This window comes from Triturus cristatus, chromosome 3_1 (assembly GCF_964204655.1).
Source record: "Triturus cristatus chromosome 3_1, aTriCri1.1, whole genome shotgun sequence".
Classification (NCBI taxonomy): Eukaryota; Metazoa; Chordata; class Amphibia; order Caudata; family Salamandridae; genus Triturus; species Triturus cristatus.
In genome coordinates this window covers 700,725,242-700,752,805 of record NC_140583.1, presented here as the reverse complement: position 1 = coordinate 700,752,805, position 27,564 = coordinate 700,725,242, and the positions used below count along the sequence as shown (strand labels likewise).

At 52.4% G+C, this 27,564-nt stretch overlaps 1 protein-coding gene across 1 annotated transcript in view; it reads right to left on the bottom strand.

Moving 5' to 3' along the window:
* LOC146860813 (sperm-specific sodium:proton exchanger-like) overlaps positions 1-27,564 on the bottom strand; it is a 4,738,575-nt gene that overhangs the window by 239,072 nt on the left and 4,471,939 nt on the right. Inside the window, exon 20 of the mRNA XM_085646173.1 lies at positions 1,236-1,373. Within this exon, the coding sequence (XP_085502299.1) occupies positions 1,236-1,373 (138 nt within the window). The remainder of the gene's footprint in view (positions 1-1,235; positions 1,374-27,564) is intronic.

Here is a 27,564-nt window from a genome sequence, read left to right as displayed (position 1 = left end):
ACAAATCTGTGTTCTGCATGTCACACGTTGTGCTCTGGAGCAGAAACATTAACCCTCTATGCTAGTTTATCATGTCAAAACTGTGACTAGATAAATCACAGATCTCGCTGCTAAACGCTTTAACCACCAGAGTTATCATGCCGTTTTTATAATCCCCTGAAAACTGCAGGGCACACAATGATCTCTGCAGGCTGCTCATACCTCGACTCAGCCTGCCATACCATGGGCAATCCCGCAACCTTGGCACCCAGTGCTTTTCTTGCTGCTTCACTATCATAACAGCTAAGTTTGCTAAAGAATAGGCTTTCATCTGTGGGAGTAATCATGAAATTCTGATAAAAATGCCAGTGGAGACTTGCGCCAATAAAAAGTGGTGCGGCAGCACAGGGGTTAGGGGCAGGTCGGGAAAATAAAAATTCGAAAAAAAGACTTACATGCGTTAACGGCCGCTTCGGGGCTCCTCTCCTCCTGTCAGTTCATGGGCCACACAACGCAGGTTCCCAGACTCCCCACCCAATCCAGACACTGCTCTCATGCTATTTACCAAGCATGAGAGAAGTGTTGGGATTGGGTTGAGCAGGTTGGTTTGAGGCTCACTCGGGGACAGGGAGCCTGTGTCTTTTCTCCACCCAGTTGTGCAACACAGCTGGGTTGGAGAAATATAAGTGCGCATGTCGGTTTGGCCAGCCTATGACAGCCGGCCAAACTGACACTGAATTTACAAGTGCCCACCCCTCCTCCTCCCTGCCTCTGAAGGCATAGAGGATGGCATGGCCCTGCCCCAGACTCGCATCGGCTCAGTCAGTGAAAAATAAAATGTCAATAAAAATAAAATAATAATAAAATTGTTTTATTGTCATTTTATGTTTTATCTGCTGGCTCTTGAGTAGTGGGGCGACGCTTCTCTGTCATTACGAAGAAGCCGCCTCTGAAAGACGTGTGTTGTTTTAAGGAGACTCCACCATTTCCAGATTGTTTGCACCCCAGTGCAGCCCATCTGCCACGAATCGAGCAGCTTGCTGGGACACCTCCTTTCTGCCAGCCAGACAACCTTTAGACACAGTTTCTAACTGAACTCGGTCTGAGGCTCTGCTACAGGAAGTGTGATAATGACAAGCCAACACTCTCGGTCATAAATCTATGCAACTGCCTGCTTCCGCGAGCGAGGTAACATTGCTTTAGAGCCATGCAAATTGTCATACGATGAAATAAGTTTGACAATGACAGAGACTTACCTGATATTCTAATGTTTCCTTGAAAATGAGTAGTGCTGTACGAATTGCGACTGTTAGCCATATTTTGTACGTCAAGGAAGGATAGTCTGAAAATAATTCGAAGGCCTCGTATAGGTCATTGATTGCGATAAAACAGGTCTGAAATACCAAAAGCGAAATCAAAGGTTACATTAAAAATAAAACAAGGACCTAGTATTCTGTACAACATTGAATTGGACACATTGACTATGATGTTAGATCTGAGCATCTCGAATGTTACTAAATTTGAACAGATATAATGTTAAAATTAAAATGCATTTCAGATATACATTTTGTTTTCTTCTCTTTAATGTCCTTTTCTGATATCACCCACCATGCTAATGTTGTGCAAAAATTAATTCGTCAAAAATATTGAACCGCACTGTGCACCTGAAATACACGTTAGCACAACATGATGTCCGTGAAGGCAGCAACATTTGTATTTTGTATTTTGTCAATCCCAGGACTTTTTATGACCTTTTAAGTGGCATTAATGGTATAATATAGGGGATAAAGTACTCCCATTCAGACCTATCAGGAAGTTTTTACGGGGCACCGGGGTAAACAAATTCATCGGGGCCCTGCAATAATAGAAGCACCTGTTTCCAAGTTTGAAAACATTTCCTGCCGAGACAGACATCGAGCTCTATCTGGTGGTGTTAGCCATCTTAACTTTGTCGTCATATTAAGAGTACAATCTTTCTTTGCCATATTGAAATAACTGTTGTGCAAGCATGGGGCCTAAGGAATAAGGCCTCCTCGGCGCTGCTCTTCTGACTGCCCTGCCCCTAGTCATACACTGTAAAGCTTGGAATCCTCAAGAAGTAACAGGACTGTGTAGAGGAGCAAGGCCATAGGATGGGTCCCTTTATAATGTCACGGAATGAGGTGATGTAGTAGACTGTGGTCCTTTTCACCCAATACCACCAAAGTTGACAAATAAGTTGTTCTGTTTGACACCTTCAGCCATTCATAGCTTTCGAGGCAAGATCACTTTGCATGGTGAGACTGTTGTGGGACAATTTACAGTGGAACTATTTAAACTACAAGTCCCAGGAGGCACATGATCTTGTCTAAAAAGGCAAGGCAGCGCCTCACATTTGACATGTGGCTTTTGACCAGTAGGGGTCAGGTTTCCAAGCTAAAACAAAGTCTCCCCTGGCCCTAAAGTTAAACTAGACCCATGGCTGAAAAAATAAATTACTATTGAAATGTATCTCAGATTATCAGTTCAGGAAGGGATCCTACCTGAGCATAATGCTACCACCCGATTTATTTTTTATTTTTTAAAGAAGCCAGCTGGTAAACATCGAAGATACATCTCAGTGCTTATATGTGGAGCTCAATTTGGTGTACTGGTCATTCGGTTTGTCTTGTGAGGCAGAGCTCCAGCCTGCAACAATTCCCTCCATGGGGAGGTGTCGGTGCTGATAAATTTAGTGGCCTTGGGAAGTGCGCCTCTTCTCTCTGGGGAAATATGATGAGCCGTTTTGTTCTGCTCAGACGACAGGGCAACTGTGACACCACTACCCTATTTGTAACAAAGCTGTTACTATAACTAACACACTGCCTGTTTGTAGGCTTTCTACTAATAGACATTAACTGCCTGTCTGAAATAAAATAAAGAAACACCGACCTGTAACAGTACACCAGTTGTTTTTCTCCATTTGCCTTCCTACCAACTTGAATCCTTTCTAGCTATGGAATGACCAGGTTAAAAAACATAAAATGGTGATCCTTCTGTCACCCAAGGGCACCTATCCAATTAGGCGAAATCCCAAAATCCAAGCCCACATCAATTTCCAATACTTTTGCTGCTATTTCAGCTGCAGTGTACTTTTGAAGATATTTGTGTCCTACAGGTTTGCCAAATGATTAGGGAAGTTAAATTAACAAGTATAAGTGAATGATTTTTGTGTCTGGTTTTGTAGATGGGCAAGTGGGTGAGTGTACTAATGAGAGAAGAGTTGGTTGCTTAAATGGGTGTATGGGTGGATAAATGAGTATGTGACTGAGAGCATTGACAAGAACAGGGTGGAAGGGTTCAAAGTTAAATGAATAGTTGAATAACTAACTGTATTGATGGCTGGATGCATTTGTAAGTCTACGAATGGATTAATAAGTGAGTACCTGGATGAATGGAGGCAGGTTATGCCAATAGTCCAGGATAATGCGTCAGGCAGCAGTGGTAATAGCGTAATAATAAATGTCAAGAGTTACCAATAATATCCCAGTGCAAGCATTCTATCCAGGGTAGACTCCACTGTATCAGGAATGTCAACAATGTAGACAAAGAGCTATAAAGAATATGCCAGTACTAAGGGAGGGTTTAGGAAGCTGGGCTTATTTGCAGATGTACCCCCACTTATTTCCCCCCATTTGAACTACTGGACCCACACAAAAACTGCATGCTGCCTGCCATTTCAGGATGCATGAAATAGTGAAAACCACTTTGAAAACACATGCACACTGTATATACTACATGTAAGTCACCCACCAGCAGGCCTTCGAGCCCTAATTCAGGGTGCATTATATTATATGTGAGGGCATATCTGCAGATCTGCCCTTTGATGTCTCCTTCCATTGCCACAACACTGCAAGTGATCAGGAAGACCTCGTAAGTAAAGGTACTGGGCACTGGTCATTATGAGTCACCCACAGGTACCACCAGTGTAACGCTTCATCATCGGATCCTCACCCACTATACCTAGTGTGAGTGGGTGGGCTCAACGCAGTTTGTAAGGGAAGCTCTTTTACTAAGGAATTACAAATGCAAGTTAAGATTTTATTCAGGATCCGAAATCCTGTTTACTATCAAGGTGCTTTGGCAAAAATAAAAACAGTGGGATGTTCAGTGGGTATGATTACCTCTACCATCAATGGGCTGACATGTTTCAGCCTGTATCTAGTGCCACCAAGGGTCAGCAACCTTTCTTCAGAATCAAAATTATTTTTAGAATCTCTCGGTATGTAGTTGGTAATACCAGCTAATACAAGCATGAGACAATGTCATACAAAGGGGCCAAAATTACCCCTTAACAGAAATACAATTGTGTTTTTTTGTTTCAGAAACCATAAAGAGGTAAAGGTCCACTATGCTCTGTATGTTTGCATGCTTCACGATGTCTGTGTGAAATAATATTCGAAGTTGCCAACATTTTTCACCTCATTTCTGCAGGTGGAAAATGTCAGCAGCTTGACTCCAGAAATTAAGAAAAAACATCTGAAAAGGACACACTTTTTCCAGGTCTGTGTGGTTATTCTCCATTCTGGCAAAAAATCTCCTAAGTACCTAATTTTGATGTTGGGATACCAGTCGTAATCAGGGATTCTGGCTCCCCTAACTCCCACACCAAAATCCAACATTTTGAGGGCCTACAGGGAATGACTGGGTACACTACTTACTCCTCTACCCACTCCCACTGTATACCTACCACATAACAAACCCACCCGTCATAAGTCACACACTTGGCCACAATTTCCCCCCAACTCATATCTCAATAATCAAGAACATTTACCTACAATGTTCCCCCATCTTACTCATTCAGCTACCAGGCCATCAAATATCTATCAACCAATCAATCAATTAGGGGTTTATAAAATGCGCTACTCACCCACAAGGTTCTCAAGGCGCTGGAGGGGGGGGGGGGGCAGCTCCGGATCAGTCAAAGATCCAGGTCTTGAGGTCCTTCCTGAATGTGTGCAGGGTCGGGAAGCGTCTGATGTTCACCGGGAGCTCATTCTAGGTCTTGGCCTTGATGTAGGAAAAGGCTCTCCCACCTGTTCTGTTCCTGCGGATGAGGGGGACATCTCCCACGGCGAGGTCGGCAGAACGGAGGTTCCTCTTTGGTACGTGGAAGGATACTCTCTCGTTGAAGTATTTAGGTCCGATGTTGAGGGATTTGTAGGCATGGGTGAGGAGTTTGAAGGTGACCCTCTTCTCGACGGGGAGCCAGTGGAGGTCTCGTAGGTGTTGGGCCATGTGTTCGTGACGCGGTGTCCCGAGGACGCGTTTGGCTGTGGCGTTATGGATAGTCTTGATCCTTTATAGGAGACTCCTGTTGATTCCGGCGTATAGGGCGTTGCCGTAGTCCAGTTTGCTGGTTATGAGCGCATGGGTGACGGTCCTTCTGCAGTCGCTAGGATCCATTTGAAGGTCTTGCGGAGGATGCGCAGGCAGTTGAAGCTAGTGGAAGCAACGGCGTTGATCTGGCAGTTCATGGAGAGGGAGGTGTCTAGGATGATGCAGAGGTTTTGCGTGTGGTCTGTAGGGGTGGGTGGGTTGCCGAGGGCGGAGTGCCACCAGGTGTTGTTTCAGGCGGAGGTGCAGGGTCCGAGGATGAGGACCGCGGTCTTCTCAGAGTTGAGCTTCAAACAGCTGTCATTGATCCGGGCTATCACGTTCCTCATTCCTTCCTGGAAGCAGAGACTGGTGTCTCCGGGATTCTTCATGAGTGAGAGGATAAGCTGGATGTTGTCGGCGTAAGACACGATGCTGAGCCCATGCTGTCTGACGATGGCGGCCAGGGGGGCCATGTAGATGTTGAAGAGCGGGGGGCTGAGCGATGATCGTAGGGGTACTCCACAGTAGATGTCGGTGGGTTCGGAGAGGAAGGGAGGGAGTTTGATCCTCTGGGTTCTGCCGGAGAGAAAGGATTGGATCCAGTCGAGTGCGGCTCCTTGTATCCCTGCGTCATGAAGTCTGGTCGTGAGAGTGCGAAGTGAAATGGTGTCGAAGGCTGTTGTGAGGTCTAGAAGGATGACGGCCGCGGTGTGTCCCTGGTCGAGTAACATGCGGATGTCGTCGGTGGCGGTGAGGAGGGCGGTCTCGGTGCTGTGGTTGCAGCGGAATCCGGACTGGGAGGTGTCTAGGATGGAGTTCTCTTTGATGAAGGTGGTCAGCTGGACATTTACTAGTCTCTCAGTGACTTCGGCCGCGAAGGGGAGGAGAAAGATGGGCCGGTAGTTTTTCAGGTCTGTTGGGTCGGCTGTTTGTTTCTTGAGGAGGGGTTTCCCATCTCATCCTTCAGACCCATTGGAACGAATGGAGTAGCATTTCCTAATAGCGATTCCCTAATTGCAATTGTGACTCTGTAGGAATTACTTTTAGGGAATCGCTATTTTCTTACATACCATTGTGCATTCCCTAAATAGCAATTACCGAAAATTCGGTATTTAGGGAATGCAAAATGGAACTTTGATACATGTGGCCCATAGGTTCTCCACAACCAGTCGGCATCACAGCATCACTCCCCTTGCTCAAAACTATTTTACTTCCATCTCGAGATGCTCCTAATCAGTTGATTGAGACTTAAAGACAACAATTCCTATCCAGCTCTCGGTAGCCAAAGATCAAGGCTCGTTCTTCTGCATTTTCTTCTCTCACTTTACACCACCACTGCCTGCAAATTTATATCATTATATTCTTAGTTGACAAAAACATCTTTCTATAAGACTAAATGCAATAGCGAAAAAAAATCACACGGTTAAGTATATATGTTTCCCCCAAAATTCTATTACAGCTAAACCTAAGTACTTTACACTGACAGTGCATGAAAATGTGAATTTACACAATTAGGTGCCGATTCCGATCCTGTAAAACCCGGGTACGAACCGTCGTACGGAGCGTTTTCTCCGTCCGACTCGTACCCGGGAAAACCACCTTACAAATCCGCAAGTACGATTCGTACAGAAATATAATTTCCGTACGATTTGTACAAAACACCGACTGGCAAAAAAATACATACAAATCTGAATCTGGACAGCGCGTACGCGACGTCCGGACGGAGTCAGGCAGCGTTTTACGAACCAGCAAGTACGATTCGTGCCTACGTCACTCCGCACGTAGAATTTTTACGGGAGCCAAAAACTGCCGGGAAATTGAGGACGATGCGAAGAAGGAGCACCGGTACGCGACGGTCAGCGATGGACCCCAACCTATGCATCATCCCGGCCCTCATAGCCTACGACCTCGTGTTCAGAAACCGACGCAGACGCCGCAGAAGGTCAGAACAACACCCAGGGGCAAAGGGGGGTGGGGGGGCTGGGGCAGGAAACATTACCCCCACCCAAGTACAAATATACATATGTCCTGCACAGAAATGACCTCCAGGCTCTGGTCACTGGGGGGGGGGCGTGTCCACCAATCCCTACCTACCTAGTCGACTTGTACCCGTCACCACTACAATGGTGGTACGGCCCGTACCCACGCCCCCAGAGCATGGGTACGGGCCGTACCACGCGTACCCCTACGTCATCGCCACAATGGTGGTACGGCCTGTACCCACGCTCTGGGGGGCGTGGGTACAGGCCGTACTGCGCGTACCCCTACGTCACCGCCACAATGGTGGTACGGCCCGTACCCACGCCCCCCAGAGTGTGGGTACAGGCCGTACCACGCGTACCCCTATGTCACCGCCACAATGGTGGTACGGCCCGTACCCACGCCCCCCAGAGCGTGGGTACGGGCTGTACCATGCGTACCCCTACGTCACCGCCACAATGGTGGTACGGCCCGTACCCACGCCCCCCAGAGCGTGGGTACGGGCCATACCACGCGTACCCCTACATCACCGCCACAATGGTGGTACGGCGCGTACCCACGCTCTGGGGGGCGTGGGTACGGGCCGTACCACGCGTACCCCTACGTCACCGCCACAATGGTGGTACGGCCCGTACCCATGCCCCCCAGAGCGTGGGTACGGGCCGTACCACACGTACCCCTACGTCCCCGCCACTATGGTGGTACGGCCCGTACCCACGCCCCCCAGAGCGTGGGTACGGGCTGTACCACGTGTACCCCTATGTCACCGCCACTATGGTGGTACGGCCCGTATCCACACCCCCAGAGCGTGGGTACGGGCCGTACCACTCATACCCCTACGTCACCGCCACTATGGTGGTACGGCCCATACCCACGCCCCCAGAGCATGGGTACGGGCTGTACCACGCGTACCCCTACGGCACCGCCACAATGGTGGTACGGCCCGTACCCACGCCCCTAGAGCATGGGTACGGGCGGTACCACCAGCACCCCTACAGCCCCATTACATGATGGATACAAGGCGTACACACGCCACGGAGGTAGGTGTACGGCTTGGTGCAGCACATCAGCTGTAAATTCGGGGTGGTGTATGCCCAGGACAGCAGTGTACAACAGCAAGGTCGCAAGTGGGTGGGTGCAGAGGAATACCAGCAGTGGACAGGGACATGGGGGTGGGTGCAGAGGAATACCAGCAGTGGACACAGACATGGGGGTGGGTGCAGAGGAATCCCAGCAGTGGACAGAGACATGGGGGTGGGTGCATATCAACACCAGCAGTGGACAGAGACATGGGGGGTGCATATCAACACTAGCAGTGGCCATAGACATGTGTGTGGGTGCAGAGGACTCCCAGCAGTGGACAGAGACATGGGGGTGGGTGCAGAGGACTCCCAGCAGTGGACAGAGACATGGGGTGGGTGCAGAGGAATCCCAGCAGTGGACAGAGACATGGGAGTGGGTGCAGAGGACTCCCAGCAGTGGAAAGAGACATGGGGGTGGGTGCAGAGGACTCCCAGCAGTGGACAGAGACATGGGGGTGGGTGCATATCAACACCAGCAGTGGACAGAGACATGGGGGTGGGTGCAGAGGAATACCAGCAGTGGACACAGACATGGGGGTGGGTGCAGGGGAATACCAGCAGTGGACAGGGACGTGTGAGGGGTGGGTGCCCATCAATCCCAGCAGTGGCAGAGACATGGGGGTGGGTGCAGCGGAATACCAGCAGTGGACAGAGACATGGGGGTGGGTGCATATCAACACCAGCAGTGTACAGAGACATGGGGGTGGGTGCATATCAACACCAGCAGTGGACAGAGACATGGGGGTGGGTGCAGAGGACTCCCAGCAGTGGACAGACATATATGAGTGGGTGCATAGGACTCCCAGCAGTGGACAGAGACCTGGGGGGGTGTACATCATTATCAGATGACCACAACTCCATGGGTGTATGGACGCATCCCTAACTTTGGACAATGATGATAGTGCCATAACAACACATCACTGACAGCAGTGTCCCACTCCCAGGAGGATGGATGTCTTTCCCCCACTGCATGACACACCACATGTGGGTGTGAAGACAAATAACACATGCATACCCACCCCTGGCAGATGCAGCACAATACACACACTGAGATCATGCCACAAGACTGTATAGTCATGTCACTGCCTACTAAACTAAGAGAGCCAAACAGAACACACACTGTCACACACATCCCAGGACTGATAGGAATGTTCAGGTGCTGGGCCAGCCACCAAGATGTTGTCTCTCATGGAAGGAATAGGGTGGAGTTCCCACAGATACAATGCCCACAATTGTGAGTCAGGTGTTCAAATACCCAGCAGAACAAGTACCATATGGCACAGACGATGCAGCCGAGACATTGCTGAGCAGGCATGGCCAGAGTTGAAGGGATCCATCACCAACAAAGGAAATGTAGACACAGGGCAACACAACAATTGTGCAACTCTCTGCAGGGAAGATGTCAGGTGCCACAGAGGAAGGAACACTCCTTGGGACAATGTCTCCAAACACAAAGAGCATGCACGACAAATAATCTTTGCAGAGACCTTGTGATGGCACGCAGATACCAGGTTCCACCCCATGAGCAGCAGACTACAACATTTCCCTGAAACATAACACATGCCCACAACCCCAACTCCTGTAGCATCAGCATCAAATAATAATGTGTAAACGAGACTATTCACAAAGGCCAATGGCCAGTCCATATCATCAGTCCTTTGGGGGGGGGGACACATGGCCATGCGTCTTCCCTAGCTTGTCTGCACATCAGAAGACTCTGTGTCGTCGACTGGGGGGGGGGGAGGGGGGGCATCATGTGGGGAAGGACCAGGCACCGCAGGGACAGGAGGGGGAAGGGTAGGTGTGGTGGATGCAGGGACGGACGACTCCACCACAGGGGGTGGGGCAGCGCCAAAGGTGGAGGTGAGCTCAGCGCTGCACACTTCTGCCAGTTCTTCAAGCGTCTCCCCTGCACCTGGAGAAACAACAGGCCCCAAGGAGGGGGGGGGTCGGAGGGATGGGTTGCAGCGCTATTAGGGGAGGTGGTGGACAGGCTGGGGGACTTAACTTCCCTACCCGTGGAGTGCCTTGACCGTTTCTGGCCAGGTGAACTAGTGGGGCTGAGGCCCAGCCCACCAAAGTAGGCCTCCTTCTCCGAATCTGGGGCAGGGGAGCCAAGGGGAGTGACATCGGAGGGACTGGGGAGTGAGTCATGTGGACGAGGACTGTGGCTGCGTGCCTGCCTGTGTGCCCCAGACCCAGTGGGTGTGCCTGCTTCCCCCTGAGTGTGCGTGTCAGGAGGTGTGTGCTTGCCCTTATGTGGTGGTGTGCTGCTTGTGTCTGGTGGGGTGCGTGTGTGTGGATGTCTTGGTGTGCTTGGGACAGGCATGGGTGTGGGACTTGTGGATGGGGCAGGAGTAGGGGGGGTGCAGCGCTGCAGGTGACTCACTACTGCCGTCAGTGACGAGTCCAGGGACCTCAGCAACATCCGTTGGTCAGACATCGCTGATGACATGCCCTCCATGTACGACACCATCTGGGTCAGCAGTCTGGTGTGGCCATGGAGGACAGTCAGGATCGATGGCTGCCCAACTTGCAACTGCCGCTGAATGTCCACAGACTCGGCAGTGAGGGCAGCAGGGGGGACAGGGGCAGGGGGTGCGGTGCCTGGCACGAAGGAGACACGGTGTGGCCTAGCACGGACAGAAGGGACCAGAGCAAGTGGGAGGGTGGTGATGGGAATGGAGGGGGCAGGTATGGATGGAGTGCTGCTGCCAGCTGTTGGAGCAGCCTCCGCCCCCTCAGGGAGTTCAGCCTCAGACCCGTCAGCCTCGTAGTCAGTGTTGTTACTAGGCAGGTCCTCCGCCTCACTCCCCTCGCCCTCGGTGCCACTTGAGTCCGCCGACTCCTCAGCAGTGGTGTCACCACAGCACGATCCCTCCTCCACGTCCGTGCCGGTGTCTCCCTCGGTGTCCTCCGATGATGCTGTGGGCAAAGTGAAGAGAAAGGAAAAAATCAGTCACCTGTATACATCTGACACATGAGTCCAAACAAAATAGGCAACAGTGCATATCAGGAAAGGCATCATGAGTAACATCTAGATTACTCACCACATATGTAAGCCCTGCCCTCCCCAGTTGGTTGACCCACCATGCCACTTGGAAACAATGAAAATTAGGACACAACAGCAAATAACTTGAAATCACAAGATCATGAGAAGCTAGTGTCTGGGATCAGTTGAGCACAGCAAGACTATGAAGGCATGCCACCTCTTGTTCACTGTGAACCAAACAGTATTGTTGCACCCAAGGCCAAATACCACATGCCCTGTGAGTACTTTTGAAACCCCAAAGAAATACATTGTGACTCCTGGAGAATCACAACCCTTTACACAATGGACATGTCTAGAATGTGTGAATGTGGCACTCTGTGAACACAACACACATGTGTCTGTATAGCAGAAGTCACACAAGGAGGTGCACACCAAACTACATGTACACAGTCATTGTCTGAGCTGCCAGACTCATTCAAATAAGCCACTGTTAGGCAGAAATGGCGTATCAGTAAGTACATATACATGGCACCACGGTGGTCTGGATGACTTGACACTCGTAAGTTGGTATCAGCAACAACCAAGGACTAACCCAAATGCTACCACACTGTGGGAACATGTATATGTATGAACTCCAAACAACTTTTGTTCAAACTGTGCCTTACTTTAAAATGTGCCAGCGTGTCCCTGGAAAGTGTAAAGGTGGTGTCTTGTGCACTTCCTTGGGAGACATCTGTCATGCAGGCACATCATTGTCCTTCACAACAAAACAACAAGGTCAAGCATATGAAACATTGAGACATGTTGACAGGTGTAGTGAGTGCCAATGGACATTTTCTCTGAGTAACAACTTGAATAATGTCATTTGGCACATGGCTATTCGTCACCTGATCACACAGTTGGCTACACATATGACCTACTGAATTGTCATCTGGAGTGGCACACATGTTCACACCCAGGACAATGCATAAGCTAATGGGCCTGCAATTGTTTAGCAAAAAAGCCTAGCTGTACTGTGGGTTCCCCCTCATGGCAAGCCAGAATGTACCCACAGATGTCAGCACACAAAGTCACAACTGTGTAGCATCTGAACCACACACAGGTGCCAAAAATGTACAAGCAGGATACATGATTGTCAAAAACTGACACAGGCTACGAAGCACGAACATTAAGCACTGGCCAACATCACGGGGGCACTGCACAATGACTTTCTGTACTGCGAATCATCACACACAAGTCAGAACTGGCAATGAAACATCAGGGTTGAACATGTACGCCCCTCCCGCACACACCCACCCATACCTGAGTCAATGTGACTGATACCGATCAAGAAGTGACACCTCTTATTCAGGGTTACAATAACTGTGCTTGAAAACTAGCTTCATTAACACAACTTCACCTTGTAGGGCTGCCAAAACATATTGGTCACAGACAAACATCAACAGATTGTTGTGAATAGCCACACAGGCACTGCCCAGTGTTGGAATGCACAAGCAAACTGGTGTATCCCTGTCCAGTGGACAAATGTATCACACATGTGAAAAATACTTCCTAGGCCAGGGAACAATGCCACAGAGGCAGAGCCATGCTGAACCCACATTAAATGTGCACAGTGTTGGATGACACACATGAGTAGGAGGGCAGGCTGTGTCAGGGGACTGTAGTGGGCACACTGCTCCATGGTCCTGGAATGAGCTGACTGTACCAGGAGCAACCGTCCCGGCACTATGCATATATCCCACTCATGCACATCCTGTCTGAGGCCACAACATTGGTAATGCATGCTGCAAGTCTGTTAATTTGAAACCTCACACTCCTATGTTGAGACTCAGCATCAGTGCCAACAATTATGCACCCCCAAATGACTGAACAGGACAGGGCACAGGCAGACATGATGCTGAAAGCAGTGTGCACCTTGATTAACTGGCAGCCTAGATGACCATGTGCAATAGTGATAACATACAGACCAGGTAACACATGTCAAGGAGGGGAAGGGAGGAAGAACAGCACAGGTTGACTTGGGGAACAGGATATGCACTGCACATATATACCCTGGCAGTGAATCCAGATGACTGAGCAGCTACAAAAGCTGGCGACACACAACAAACACACATCCCCTTCCTGCTGCTGTAACTCCTGTATCCGCCTATCCAGGTCAGGGAAGACCACCGCCAGGACACGCTTCATCTGGTGGGTCAGGCGCCGGCGCCCGCCATGCTTGCGAGGAGCCTCCTCCTTCAGCATGACCCGGGCGATCCTCCGGGTCCAGCACCAGATGTCCTGCCATCTCTTCCTCACTTGTGGCAGGCGCTGACTGCGACCCTCCACCGATTGCACGGCCTTGACAGCATCCTTCCAGATCTTCCCCTTGTGGTAGGCGGTTACCTGTGTGGATGACAAAGTGGGACAACATCACTACACCTGCACCATGTCACAGAGACACACATTTGAACATCTTTGATTTGTTGAACAGGGCATAGTATGCTGGCAAGTAATAGCACCTTAGTCATAGGGACTTTTTCCACTGTGGACGCACCAATGCACTACATGGCATAGTAAGTACACAGGAGGCATGAGGGGTGCGAAACAATCCCTGATCATGGCACACACTGTGCATCCCAAGCAACACAAGGCTGATGGACAGCACCGCAAAGCAGTCACATGCCCCAGGCCACTGACGAAACCTCAGCAGAGTACACAGACACACACAGGCACACATCAATCACCTGCCATTGGCAACAGAGAATGCAAACCTCACTCTGCACATGTGCCACTTGCCAGGGGGGTCACAGGTGTGGGGCTAGCTCAGCAAGTCAGACACACAGCATGGCTTACTTCTCACATCAGATGGATTGAGCAGTTGCCTCCTCCATGCAGCTGTGGTGCAACACTTCACCTAGACACTCACCCACATGACAAGAAACATTCACACACATCAATGTCCAGGGGGCGTACACATCATTTGGACACTCTCACCACTCTCACCACAGCTCCACTCAACTCTCACACACATCTGTGGGTGCAGTCACCTGTCACACCGGGGTGACCACTGAATCACCGCAGGACAATAGAACAAGAATGCCCAAGCGGATTAGGCTGGCTGAATGTGCCATGCACTATGCAGTGAATGTCACAGTAAGCACAATGCAAGTGAGGAGTGCACACATGAACTACATCAAGCCCTGCATGAGAGACATAAGCCATCTACCCCCCCCCCCCCCCCCCCGGGACCCACTCCAACCAACATTGCATGTCTGTCACACCTGGACACAATTCCAGAAGTGACAGACACAAAAAAGGTGCACAGGCAAAGGTAGTGGAGTCAGCACTCATCTGCTCCCCTGGTCGACCGTACAGCATGGGGTACCGTGGGAGGATCACATCCAGCAGGGCCTCGTTCTCCTCCTGGGTGAAAGGCTGGGCCCTCTCCACAGTCCTTGACATGGTGCCAGAGGGAGACAATACAGCAGCAGTGGTATCGAATGACATGTTGTGCAGGCAAGTGCCCTCCCATGGGTTCTGCCTGCCTTATATCTGCCTTGCTGGCCTATTTCATTTACAGGAGTACAGAGTGATTGGTCAGACTCATTTGCATCCTACGTTTCCTCCAATTCCTTTAAAGATACACCAGTGACAGCCTTAGCATCTTTCGAATTTGCAGCATCATGTCAAGTCAACAACCACTTTGCAACAATGTATAATGTGGCCAACTGCTTTTTCCAGACCGCATGATGTTAAATTTTGAACTTGAAACTCGGTATCCATGACAACCAGCATGCATTTAGGCCCTAATACTTGTCCCTCATGTGTCCCCATTGTAATTCTTAAATCCCCACACAGGTACGGCGCATTTCACACATAACCCTAGGGCACCATCACTACAGTGATACGGGCCGTACTCACGCGTATACGTGCCATACATGCGTGAGTACTGGCCGTATCACTAGGGCCTACGGTACCCCCAACTACGGGCCGTACATGCGTCAATCAATCAATCAATCATAACATTTGTATAGCGCACTACTCACCCGGAAGGGTCTCAAGGCGCTTGGGGGGGAAAGGGTCCGCTACTGCTCGAACAGCCAGGTCTTGAGTTGTTTCCTGAAGGCGAGATGGTCCTGGGTCAGCCGAAGGTGGATGGGGAGGGAGTTCCATGTCTTGGCCGCCAGGTAGGAGAAGGATCTGCCTCCGGCGGTGGCTCTTCGGATGCGTGGTACGGCGGCGAGGGCGAGGCTAGTAGACCGTAGCTGGCGGGTGGGCGTGTAGAAGGTCAGGCGGTCGTTGAGGTACTTGGGGCCCAGGTCGTGGAGAGACTTGTGTGCGTGGGTGAGGAGCCGGAACGTGATCCTCTTCTTGACGGGGAGCCAGTGTAGGTCTCTAAGGTGGCCGGAGATGTGGCTGCGTCGGGGGATGTCCAGGATGAGTCGGGCGGAGGCATTCTGGATGCGTTGGAGTCTTTTCTGTAGCTTGGCTGTGGTTCCGGCGTAGAGGGTGTTTCCGTAGTCCAGTCGGCTGGTGACGAGTGCCTGGGTGACCGTCTTCCTGGTTTCGGTCGGGATCCATCAGAAGATCTTGCGAAGCATGCGTAGGGTGTGAAAGCATGATGAGGAGACGGCGTTGACTTGTCTGGTCATCGAGAGTGAGGAGTCAAGGATGAAGCCCAGGTTGCGTGCGTGGTCTGTCGGCTTGGGAGTGGTGCCCAGGGCGGGGGGCCACCAGGAGTCGTCCCAGGCGGAGGGCGATGGTCCCAGGATGAGGACTTCCGTCTTGTCTGAGTTCAGTTTCAGGCGGCTGTTCTTCATCCACTCGGCGACGTCTTTCATCGCTTCGTGTAGGCTGGTTCTGGCGGTGTAGGGGTCTCTGGTGAGGGAGAGTATCAGCTGGGTGTCATCGGCGTAGGAGATGATGTTGAGGTTGTGTTGGCGTGCGATGGCTGCAAGAGGTCTCATGTAGACGTTGAAGAGGGTGGGGCTGAGTGAAGATCCTTGCGGAACGCCGCAGATGACTTCGGTGGCCTCGGATCGAAACGGGGGGAGCCGGACTCTCTGTGTTCTTCCGGCGAGGAACGAGATGATCCACTCCAGTGCCTTCTCTTGGATGCCGATGTTGCTGAGGCGTTGGACTAGGGTGCGGTGGCAGACAGTGTTGAACGCTGCAGAGAGGTCCAGGAGGATGAGTGCCGCTGTTTCCCCGTTGTCGAGCAGGGCTCGGATGTCGTCGGTGGCTGCGATGAGGGCGGTCTCGGTGCTGTGGTTGGCTCTGAAACCGGACTGCGAGGGGTCGAGGGATCCGTTCGTCTCGAGGAAGGCGGCAAGCTGTCTGTTGACGATCTTCTCGATGACTTTAGCAGGAAAAGGGAGGAGCGAGATGGGGCGGAAGTTTTTGAGGTCAGTGGGGTTCGCTGTTGGTTTCTTCAGTAGAGCGCTGAGCTCGGCATGCTTCCAGCTCTCTGGGAAGGTGGCGGTGTTAAAGGAGGTGTTGATGATGTTCCGGAGTTGGGGTGCGATGGTGGTCGGCCTTGTTGAAGACGTGGTGGGGGCAGGGGTCGGTTGGAGATCCGGAGTGGATGGTGTTCATTGTGCGGGTTGTGTCTTCGGTGGTCACCGTGGTACAGGTGCGGAGGGTGGTGGTGGGGGGCGTTGGTTCGACGGTTGGGTACGTGGATGGTGCGCCGAAGCTGTTGTGGATGTTGGCGATCTTGTGGTGGAAGAACGAGGCGAGGGAGTCGCAGAGATCTTGTGACGGAGTGATGTCGTTGTTGCTGGTGCAGGGGTTGGAGAACTCCTTGACGATGGTGAAGAGTTCCTTGCTGTCGTGGGCGTTGTTGTCCAGTCGTTCCTTCAGTGAATTCTTCTTGGTGGTGCGGATAAGCTGGTGGTGCTTGCGGGTGGCGTGCTTGAGGGCGGTCATGTTGTCAGTGGTCCGGTCGAGGAGCCAGGTTTTCTCGAGGGTGCGGCAGGTCTTTTTGGAGTCCTTGAGTTCGTCGGTGAACCAGGATGCCTTCTTGCTTCTGGGTCTGCTGGGAGGGTTCTTCAGTGGTGCGAGGTCGTCGGCGCAGGTGGTCAGCCACTGCGTGAAGTTGCGGGCTGCTTCGTTGGGGTCCTTTGTGCAGGCGGGTGGGCTCTGGCTGAGGGAGGTGGTGAGCTGGTCGGCGGTGATCTTGCTCCAGCTTCTGTGGGGAACCTGTTGCGGGTGGTGGTGGGTCGTGGTTCTTCTGAAGCTGAAGTGGACGCAGCTGTGGTCGGTCCAGTGGAGTCCGGTGGAGTGGCTGAAGGTTATGTGCTTGCTGGATAAGAAGACGGGATCAAGCGTGTGGCCGGCGTAGTGGGTGGGGGTGTTGACCAGTTGCTTGAGTCCGAGGTTGGCGAGGTTGTCCAGCAGGCCGGCGGTGTTGCGGTCCTTGTTGTTCTCCAGGTGGAAGTTGAGGTCCTCTAGGAGGATGTAGTCGGCGGAGGGGAGGGCGTGCGGGCTGATGAAGTCCGTGATCTCTTCGCTGAATTGTGTGCGTGGTCCCGGGGGTCTGTAGACGAGGGTGCCTCTGAGAGTCGTCTTTGGGTCGGTGTGAATCTGGAAGTGGAGGTGCTCGGCGGCGGCGAAGGCGTCGTTGGAGTTTGTCGTGATGCGGATGGTGTTCCTGTGGACGATGGCGATGCCTCCTCCGGTCTGGTTGACGCGGTCCCTCCTGATGATCTTGTACCCATCCGGGATGGCGATGGCGATGTCGGGGGCCGAGGAGACGTTTATCCAGGTTTCCGTGAGGAAGGCGACGTCTTGTGATGTTGTGTCGAGGAGGTTCCACAGTTCCACGGCGTGTCTGTGGACGGAGCGGGTGTTGAGTAGGATGCACTTGAGGTGGTTGTTGCTGGTGTTCGGCTTGGCGGGTGCGGTGCCGGTTCGGAGGCAGGTGAACTTGCAGGCCTTGCAGGTGAAGGGTCCGTGGATGCGTCTCGGGGTGGCCCTGGCAGCAGGTGGGGTTCCGGCCGGCGTTGAGTGCGTTGAGGGCAGCGGCGTCGTAGGTCTATCGGGTTGTCTTGCATCGGCGGGGGCCAGGGGTCCTGGCACTGGGCGCGGTCCAGGCGCGGACGGGCGTAGACGGGCTTGCCTTTGGCGCGCCTTCGGCGCACAATCGGTGCGCCCGCTGCACTCGTCCGCTGCGCTCCCACGCGGCGACCTCCATAAATAGCGAAGTGGGAGGGAGGAGCCGGGTGGCCAATGGGCGGGCTACAGAAAGCAAAAGGGGCGGGGCCGCAGCGGAGCAGCGGCGGGGATCGGGGACGGGGAAAGCGGCGGGAAAGGACAATGGGACGGCGACAACTTCAGGGGCACAGAAGGCATGAAAATACAATCACCGGCACGAAAATAGAAGGCACGAAAATACAATCACAGGCACAGTAGGCACAACGAAATACCAAGTCAGGGGCACAGACAGGCAAGCAGTTTGCAGAACGGCAATCCGATCGCACGGCTGTGCGAGGCAGCAGCGGGGGGGTCAAGGGTCCCGGCACTCACGGAGGGAGCTGCGCGGTGTGTGGAGCGACCGGCCCTGCAGGCAGGGGCAAAGGTCACAGCTCACCACCGCGCGGCGACCTCCATAAATGGCCAAGTGGGAGGGAGGAGCAGCTGGGAGGCGGGAGCGGGGTGGCCAATGGGCGGGCTACAGAAAGCAAAAGGGGGCGGGGCCGCAGGGGAGCAGCGGCGGGGATCAGGGACGGGGAAAGCGGCAGGAAAGGGCAATGGGACGGCGACAACTTCAGGGGCACAGAAGGCACGAAAATACAATCACAGGCACGAAAATAGAAGGCACGAAAATACAATCACAGGCACAGTGGGCACAACGAAATACTAAGTCAGGGGCACAGGCAGGCAAGCAGTTTGCAGAACGGCAATCCGATCGCACGGCTGTGCGAGGCAGCAGCGGGGGGGGGGTCAAGGGTCCCGGCACTCACGGAGGGAGCTGCGCGGTGTGTGGAGCGACCGGCCCTGCAGGCAGGGGCAAAGGTCACAGCTCACCACCGTGCGGCGACCTCCATAATGGCCAAGTGGGAGGGAGGAGCAGCTGGGAGGCGGGAGCGGGGTGGCCAATGGGCGGGCTACCGAAAGCAAAAGGGGGCGGAGCCGCAGGGGAGAAGCGGCGGGGATCGGGGACGGGAAAAGCGGTGGGAAAGGACAATGGGACGGCGACAACTTCAGGGGCACAGAAGGCACGAAAATACAATCACAGGCACGAAAATAGAAGGCACGGAAATACAATCACAGGCACAGTGGGCACAACGAAATACCAAGTCAGGGGCACAGACAGGCAAGCAGTGTAGGTCTGAGTGATACGGCACATACTCACGCGTGTACAGGCCGTACACGCGTGAGTATGTGCCGTATCACTCGGACCTACAGTAACACAACTATAGTGATAGGCACGTACTCACGCGTGTATGGCCCGTACATTCGTGAGTACGTGCCTATCACTATAGTTGGGGTACTGTAGGCCCTAGTGATACGGCACGTACGCACACGTGTACGGCCGTACACACGCCCTCAGAGCGTGTGTACTGCGTTTCACAGCTTACACTGGTGATAGGAGGCGCACACGAAAGGAATGGAGGTGTGAGACTCGCACAAGGCTGGACATCAAGTCATTGTCAGTGCAGTCCTTCATGTGCAGGGCCTAGGTGTGTCAGGCAGTGATGTGGCACATGTCTCATCATGTTGTGGCACAATAGATGTGTGATGAGCTGTTTACACATGTCATGTGTGATGGGGCACTACGTGGCACACTTCCCCTTCACACTTTGCACATGTGTGCATGTAGGACACACGTGTCAAGCACTGCATCACTGGTATGGCACAGTCACCAACACCCGCAACTGTCCTCTGATGCCAGGTACACGGATAATTACACCTGACATGTGACTACCAGCGTGCCACGATGTGACTATGTCATGTGTGTCATGTGTTCCCTTGAGCTTCCCTTTGGTGTTCCGTCAACTCCATCTGCTGTTGCAGCATCCAACATGTGTCTGTGTGCATATGTGCATGACACACATATACGCACACGATGCCACATGTGGACTCACGTTACATGTGTCATGATGGTTCGAAGATGACTTCCTGACATGAGGCAATATCTGCGTTGTCTCAATGTCTGTGTCATCATTTTTTGACATGTACCCCTTCATGAAAATGTGTGTTATCTGTCCTTTTTCAGATGACATGTGACCTGTGCGTCAAGACTCCCGCCAGCTGTCTGTATGAGATAACATCCTCCAAATGCTGATATGTGGATGTCTGTCACTCATGTAATATGTCTGGCTGGTCACTTACACTGGCCCACAGCTATTTTAATGGCATGTCACGTCAACATTGCCATGCAACTATTGTGGCTGGCTCTTCGTAGGAGTATCACCTGGCTGGCCTACGTGTCCTGGATGTATTGCACAGACCACACTCTGTATTAAGCAGATGTGTATTAGCTGTTGAACATGTGCTCACCTCAGTGACATTGGTGTGGTAATGTACTCACTCTTCGTTTTTTCCTTCCAAATCTCTGCAGGGCATCGCCTCTCCCCAGACGAATGCCAGACCTGGATGCCATGCGTGAACATGACTGCATACGCAGATACCACTTCTCGCAAGAGTTGATAGAGGACTTGACCCGCCGGCTTGAACCACACCTCCAACCACAACACAGGTAACCTACAGCTCTGACCCCCAAGATGAAGGTGATGGCAGCCCTACATTTTTTTGCCACCGGTACGTTTCAATTGACCATAGCTGATGTCGGTGGCATGTCCCAGACAATGTTCAGCCGTGTCCTGCATGATGTTTTAGATGCCATGTTGGTGCACCTGGATGAATTCATCCATTTTCCCTCTCGTGAGCAGTTGACAGGTATCAAGGGTGAGTTCTATGCCCTGGGAGGGATGCCTCATGTAATTGGGGCCATTGATGGGACAAATGTGGCTTTGGTACCACCACAGGCACAGGAGGTAGCCTTTCGGAACCGCAAACATTGTCACTCTATCAATGCCCTTGTGGTGTGTCTTGCTAACATGCTGATTTCCCATGTCTGTGCCCGTTTTCCAGGGTCCGCACACGATGCCTACATCATGAGGCATAGCAGGGTGCCAGAAATGATGCTGCAGCTGCACGCGGAACAAGCATGTCTTATTGGTGGGTATACTCTGTTAGTCCTGTGTTTCGCGCTATCTTTGTATCTTACGGCATCTCCTGACCCACTTCTTCACATGATGTTTCCATGTAGGGGACTCTGGCTTTCCCAACATGCCATGGCTGATGACGCCTCTCCGCAAGCCCAGAACAGCCGCAGAACACCGGTACAACGACACCCATGGGCAGACGAGGCGCGTGATTGAGAGAACGTTTGGACTCCTGAAGAGCAGATTCCGGTGCCTCCACAAGACCGGCGGCGCCCTCCCATATGCCCCGGTGAAGGTCTGCAAAATCTTCATTGTGTGCTGCATGCTGCACAACATGGCAGTGGAGAAGGCCATGCCACTCATCCTTGATCCGGATGAGCAGGATCATCCACCCGTGGAGGATGAAGGGCTTGGGCACGGGGCAAGTGAGGATGAGGATGAGGATGAGGACATCCGGAGTCAGCTTATCCGCAACTTCTTCTCATAATGGTGAGTCCCTGTGTCTGAGTGTGCACGTTTTGAGCCTTGTGTGGCATGTGTTGCAATGTTTGTGTCCAGCTGACTGTGTGCTAAGTGACTTGGAGGTGTGTTCTGATGTGTCATTCAAGTGATGATGTCATTCCACACATTTTAGCTGGGACACTAAATTTTTTAAGAGCATGGTGACAACATCATTCCTGTAGAGTACATGTACATGTCTGCGGATTACTAGCTCTTCGCTGACTTGTTGTGTGTCTGTCCTCCCCAGGTTCTTGCGGCTGTCGTCTGCTCATGTCATCATTGCCCTCCTGCTATTCCTCATGAGTATTGCAACGTGTGCTGGATCAGAGTTACATGCACAGACATGGTGAAAAGTCATTTTGGGTAAGGAGTCCAGCAAGGCATTTTGTGGGTGGTACGTGTTTGTGATATGTGGGGACTGCTCCTGTGCATGTTGTGTTACCATGCATACATGTCGACTCACCATGGGGCACATGACGTGTTGCATGGCTCCCATGAATTGATAGTCACCCTTCCTGACAGTCATCTGTAATGGTTTGTGGATTCTGATGAAGGCATCAATGTGTGTATAACGTCCCTCAGGAACATACGGGATGCTAATGGTGGACATAGTGTGGGACATCCCCATATGAGGCTCAATGGGGAATTGGAGACTCTCCGTGTGCATCAAGGGGTGTTAGGCTCAACCCCTTCACTTGTGTGCCAGCTCAGTAGGACTTACCACATCTGTGTGTTGAAGGGGGTGTCCAGTGTAGGTCACACATGGTCAGCCAAATGACCTGTGAGTCTGTTCCAATTGATGCATTTCCCTTAGTGTGAGGCTGAGTAATAAAGGTGTTCGTCACACTCCAAGGTGCCTCATCTCTGTCAATGCAGGTCTCTTGCCACTTTGCATGCGGCATATCTGGCATAGTTGTGGAAGATTATGCTTAGGAGTCCATGTGTAGTTTAGCGACATGCATGCAGTTGCTCATGGATTAGGCTCCCTATTGGGCATGAAGTACATGGTTGTGTATGTTTTTTGGCATGTTGGTCCACACAATGGGCCATCAACACCTGCTGAGGGTGTGTCTCCTGTGCGCAGGTCGGCCTTCAGTTTCCTGATCCGGTGTCATGCTTCTTTGGTGATTGTGCATGCATTGTGTCTGGGTGTGCCATGTGACACTGGACACTCCTTACTTTACACACGCGCCTGTTGCAGTTGTCCTTCTGACATCCTAGTCTTTGTGTGCAAATTCTGGCATTTGGCAAGGAGATGCCGCCTGCTGCTGCGGCCCCTGCAGCAAGGGCCCAAAGAGTATCCAGATTTGGCAACACACACGCCTCCAAGATGCTCCTCACTTCCTCCCTCCACCCATTCATTGGCTGTCCTCAGCTTGTCTATGCCACTGTTGCCGCCACGCGGTGCCAAAGGCTGGACCATCAGCACATGCAAGGTGCACATTGCACCACCATCCTGTCCTTGCATAACCCACATCACACTACAGTCTGATGTAGCAGCCACACTCCGAGCTATGTCCATCCGCACATCTAACGCCTGCTGTCAGACATACCCTGGGCACGCACATGACACCTTTGCATGCTGAGTGTGCAACTCCAACTGCCTACACTGCGCTGCCCCGCCTTCCAGGCCCTGTCACACCAACCAGGTAACGCCCATAATACTCCCCACCGGCTCTGTAGCCCAGCAAGGGCATGGGAGTGGGACTCATGGCTTCAGCATGTAGTATGGTGTCATCGTCTGGGACATGGCACAGGTATCATCTCTCAGCATGTCAATCTACAGAGTGTCCAGGACCCCCCTCTCCACCATCACATGCACACAGCACCTCATTATCAGCTCGTATGCCATTGACAGCCAGGTGATCCTCACCCTCAACAAAGACACAGACATTGGCAGTTCCATCATTCAGGCATGCATGAGATCCATTGATGAATGGCTGAACACGAGCCACCTGAGGCTGGACTTGTACAGGACTGAGGTGATCATCTGAGGATTGTCCCCTTCCAGCTGGGTCAAGTGCTTGTGTCCCACCCGCAAGAGCTCTGCACAAGCACCCAGTGGCCACACACACAATATGGTGTGCCTCATGTTTGGCTCGCTCACATTTGCCATGCTAGTCCACAGCATCTGTACCTCATGCTGCAACGCCCTCTGCATTATGCACATGATCCACAGATAGATCCACTCCAAGAAAAGACAGACCATCCCCCAGGTCCATGACAACATCGTGTCAAATACTGTCCTGCCCTCTACGGAGCAAGTACATCCAAAATCCCAGGAAACTTGTCCACATCCAGGGTGCATCTGCACACCTCAGCTTCAACACCCTGCGCCCCAGCCACCTCACCGTCCACCATAGATAGCTGCAATGGATCACTGTCTGCTGCAGGATGACCTCCACACTCCACACCCACACTCAGGAGGCAGTCCACAACCCCTACCCCAAACCAACCTTGTACGTCTGTCATCCTAGATCCCGTTGGGCCATCTCCGTGCATCCAACCTTGCCCTGGCCACCGTTCTTCACATCCACCATACTCCAGCATACAGGACATTGTTCTCCCACCTGGCCACACATACCTGGGACTCCCTCCCCGGGAACCTCCACATGAGCCTTGACCTCTACGCCTTGATGATAATCTCCCAAATAGGTCTGTCCGCACAGTTTAGCAAGCCCCCCCTCAGCAGCCAGAGGCCATCACAGGTGAGTGTTGTGCTCCATGCCTACATTTAATGATACCTTGTGACCCATGTGTGTCCTGTGCCAGACTCTGATCCCAGGGTATGGATGGCTGGAGTTAGTTCAACACTCAGGCATAGTTTGACATTTCCACACACATATGTTGTTGAATAATGCAAAATGACAGGAACGTCTCATGACCAAATAATAATTTTATTTGCGGTGGGGTACGTGTTTTGTTAGGTGAAATTAGGTGCTCTACCGGGGGACTAGAATCCAAAGTTCACAGGGGAAGATGGTATCCTTAGCATTGGAAGTCATCAGAGTCCAGGGCACAGTGTTGGTCATCATTGGTCAGACTGTGACCAGCAAGTCCATGTGGCAGAGAATGTCATTGGATGAGGTGCTGCTGTTGCGCCAGAGGGCCAGGTGCCAGGCCAGGTGACCTAGGAGATGCTGATGGTCTGCTGACTTTCACGGTCTTTTCCGTGGATGACCCACCTTCCTCCGGGGACCCTCAGATGCAGGCCTTGACTATGTTTTGGACGCTCCATCAGACGAATCCTCCTCCTCCTCCTCCCTCCCTGTGTCTGGTGCTGGTCTACGCCTGGTGGCACAGGGAGGGTTGCCCATGCTTTGGGCGATCTGACGGAGTGATTGGCTCATGTCCTTGTGCACCGCCAGGAGCTCAGCCAGTCTTGCCTCCATCCGTCCTTGGTGTTGTTGATGACTGGCATGATGCTCGACCTGCAGGTTCTTTATCTCATTGAGGGTCCCCTGCATCTCTGAGAGTCTCAACACGACCTGGTTGATGCCTCTGGTGTCACACCGGTATGTGTCCAGGATGTTGCGTATGTGTGACATACCGGTGTCCTGAGCTGGCTGGTAAGGTTCGCGCCTCCGCCTGCCTCCACTCCCACCACCCCTGCCCACTTGAGCCTGGCTTGCCCTTGTGGGCACATCAGGTCTACGGGACCCCTGAGGGATGGCATTTGCAGGGTTGCCTGCCTCCTCCTGGGTGCCCGGAGAACCTTGTCCCTCCTGGTCAGACTGGCTCTGTTGTTCAGTGCGAGCAGGACTCCTGGGTGTGTCCTGGGATGTGGTAGGAATGGGGGGGTGGTTGGCACAGATGTACCTGACGCAGGTGCTGCAGGGGCTTGGGCACCAGAGGGTCCAGGTTGGTCGGGGTCATCCACGGAGTGGTGAGAGTCGTCGCTGCCGGTGGGATCATCTTCACGCAGAGCCTGGGACTGTGATTCTTCCCACCCAGGAAGAATCACAGTCACAGGGAGATCGACGACGTTGCCCTGTGTGTGAGAGAGAGACAATGTTAATGGTGTTTCATGCGACATCTATGTTTCATACATATTCAAGTTGACACAGTTCCTCCAGGTAGTTGGATGTGCCTAGCATTCCTCTCAACGTCCACTTGGGGATGGGTATGTTGCGGGGGACAGATTGGGATGTTCTCCTGAGTGTTTGACCTGTAGATTGTTGGCTATGATGCTTATTTGGCTATGGATTGGTCTTGTGTCACATGTCCATTGTGGGAGTGTGTAAATCCGTTGCCTGCCCCGGGGGTGTGTGCTTGTGTTGGGGGGGGGGGGGGGTGTGACCGGGCGTGCTGTTGTGTGTAGTGTGAGTTGTCATTGGGTCTCCCAGGTGATGTGTCTGTCCCCTCATGGTGCATGCTGGCATGACAGTGAGTGTGAGTTCCTGTGCTAGATACCTGTGCTTGTGGAGTTGGTGTTTGAGTGTACAGTGGTCCCAGGAGGGCCTTGTGCTGCATACAGCAGGTTCAAGTGTCAGCTACCTTGTCAGTACTTTGCCAGTCCCTGTGCATTGTGCATGGGTATGTACCTATGCCATATGGGCTGAGGGCATTGGTGTCTGCGTCTCATTTTCACAATGTGTTGTGTGGGGCCCACCCTCCCAGCCTCCCGGACATCCAGTCTTGTGTTTGTGGTTGTTGTAGCCTTGGACATGGCCTTGCCCTGATTTGTGAAGGGTGCATGGAGACGTTAGTGGCATGAGCGTGGTTTTTGAGTGTGGTTGTGTGCGGTGAGTGCTTGGGGGAAGTTGCGTGCATTTGGTGTATAGGTGGCGTGGACCCCATTGCCCCCATGTTACGTAAGTAGTTTGTGTACTCACCAGGCTCTGCGACTCCTTCGACTCCGTGTACTCCCACCGGCGGTAGCAGGGCCATCACCTTCTCCTCCCAGGGATGGTAGTGTACGGGTCTGCGGGGCGGCCCACCTCCAGTGATGTTACTCTGGGCATATTCTTCGTTCATTTTCCTCTTGACCGCCCTGCGCGGATCGTACCACCTGGCTTGGCATACATGCCTGGTCCTTCGAATGGGCGCAACAGCATTCACCTTATCGACAATCCTCTGCCACTTGGCAGATTTTTCAGCTATGCTGGTCTGTCTGACCAATGTTCCAAACAGCTGTGGCTCGACTCTGATGACTTCGTTGACAAGGAGGTCCAGCTCCGCCGTTGTGAACTTTGGATTCTTGTCTGTGGGCATGGTGTGGGGTGTGGGTGTGGGTGTGGATGGTTGTGGGTGTGTGGGTGTGAATGTGACGTTGTGTGTGAATGTGAAGAGGGGGATGTTTGTGAAGGAGGTTGTGTGAAGGTGTGTGAGTGAAGGTGTAGTGAAGGTATCAGTAATGTAGAGTTGTTTCTCTGTGGGGTCTGGCAGCAATGGGTCTGTTGCAAAGGCTCATGGGTTGTGTGTGTGGGCCCTTTTTATTGGTCCATTTTTGGGTGTGGCTGTGTTTGAATTTTGGTGGGTGTGTTATAAGAGGTGGTTGTGATTTGGTCCTCTGTTTGCCTGTTTGGATGTGCCAGGT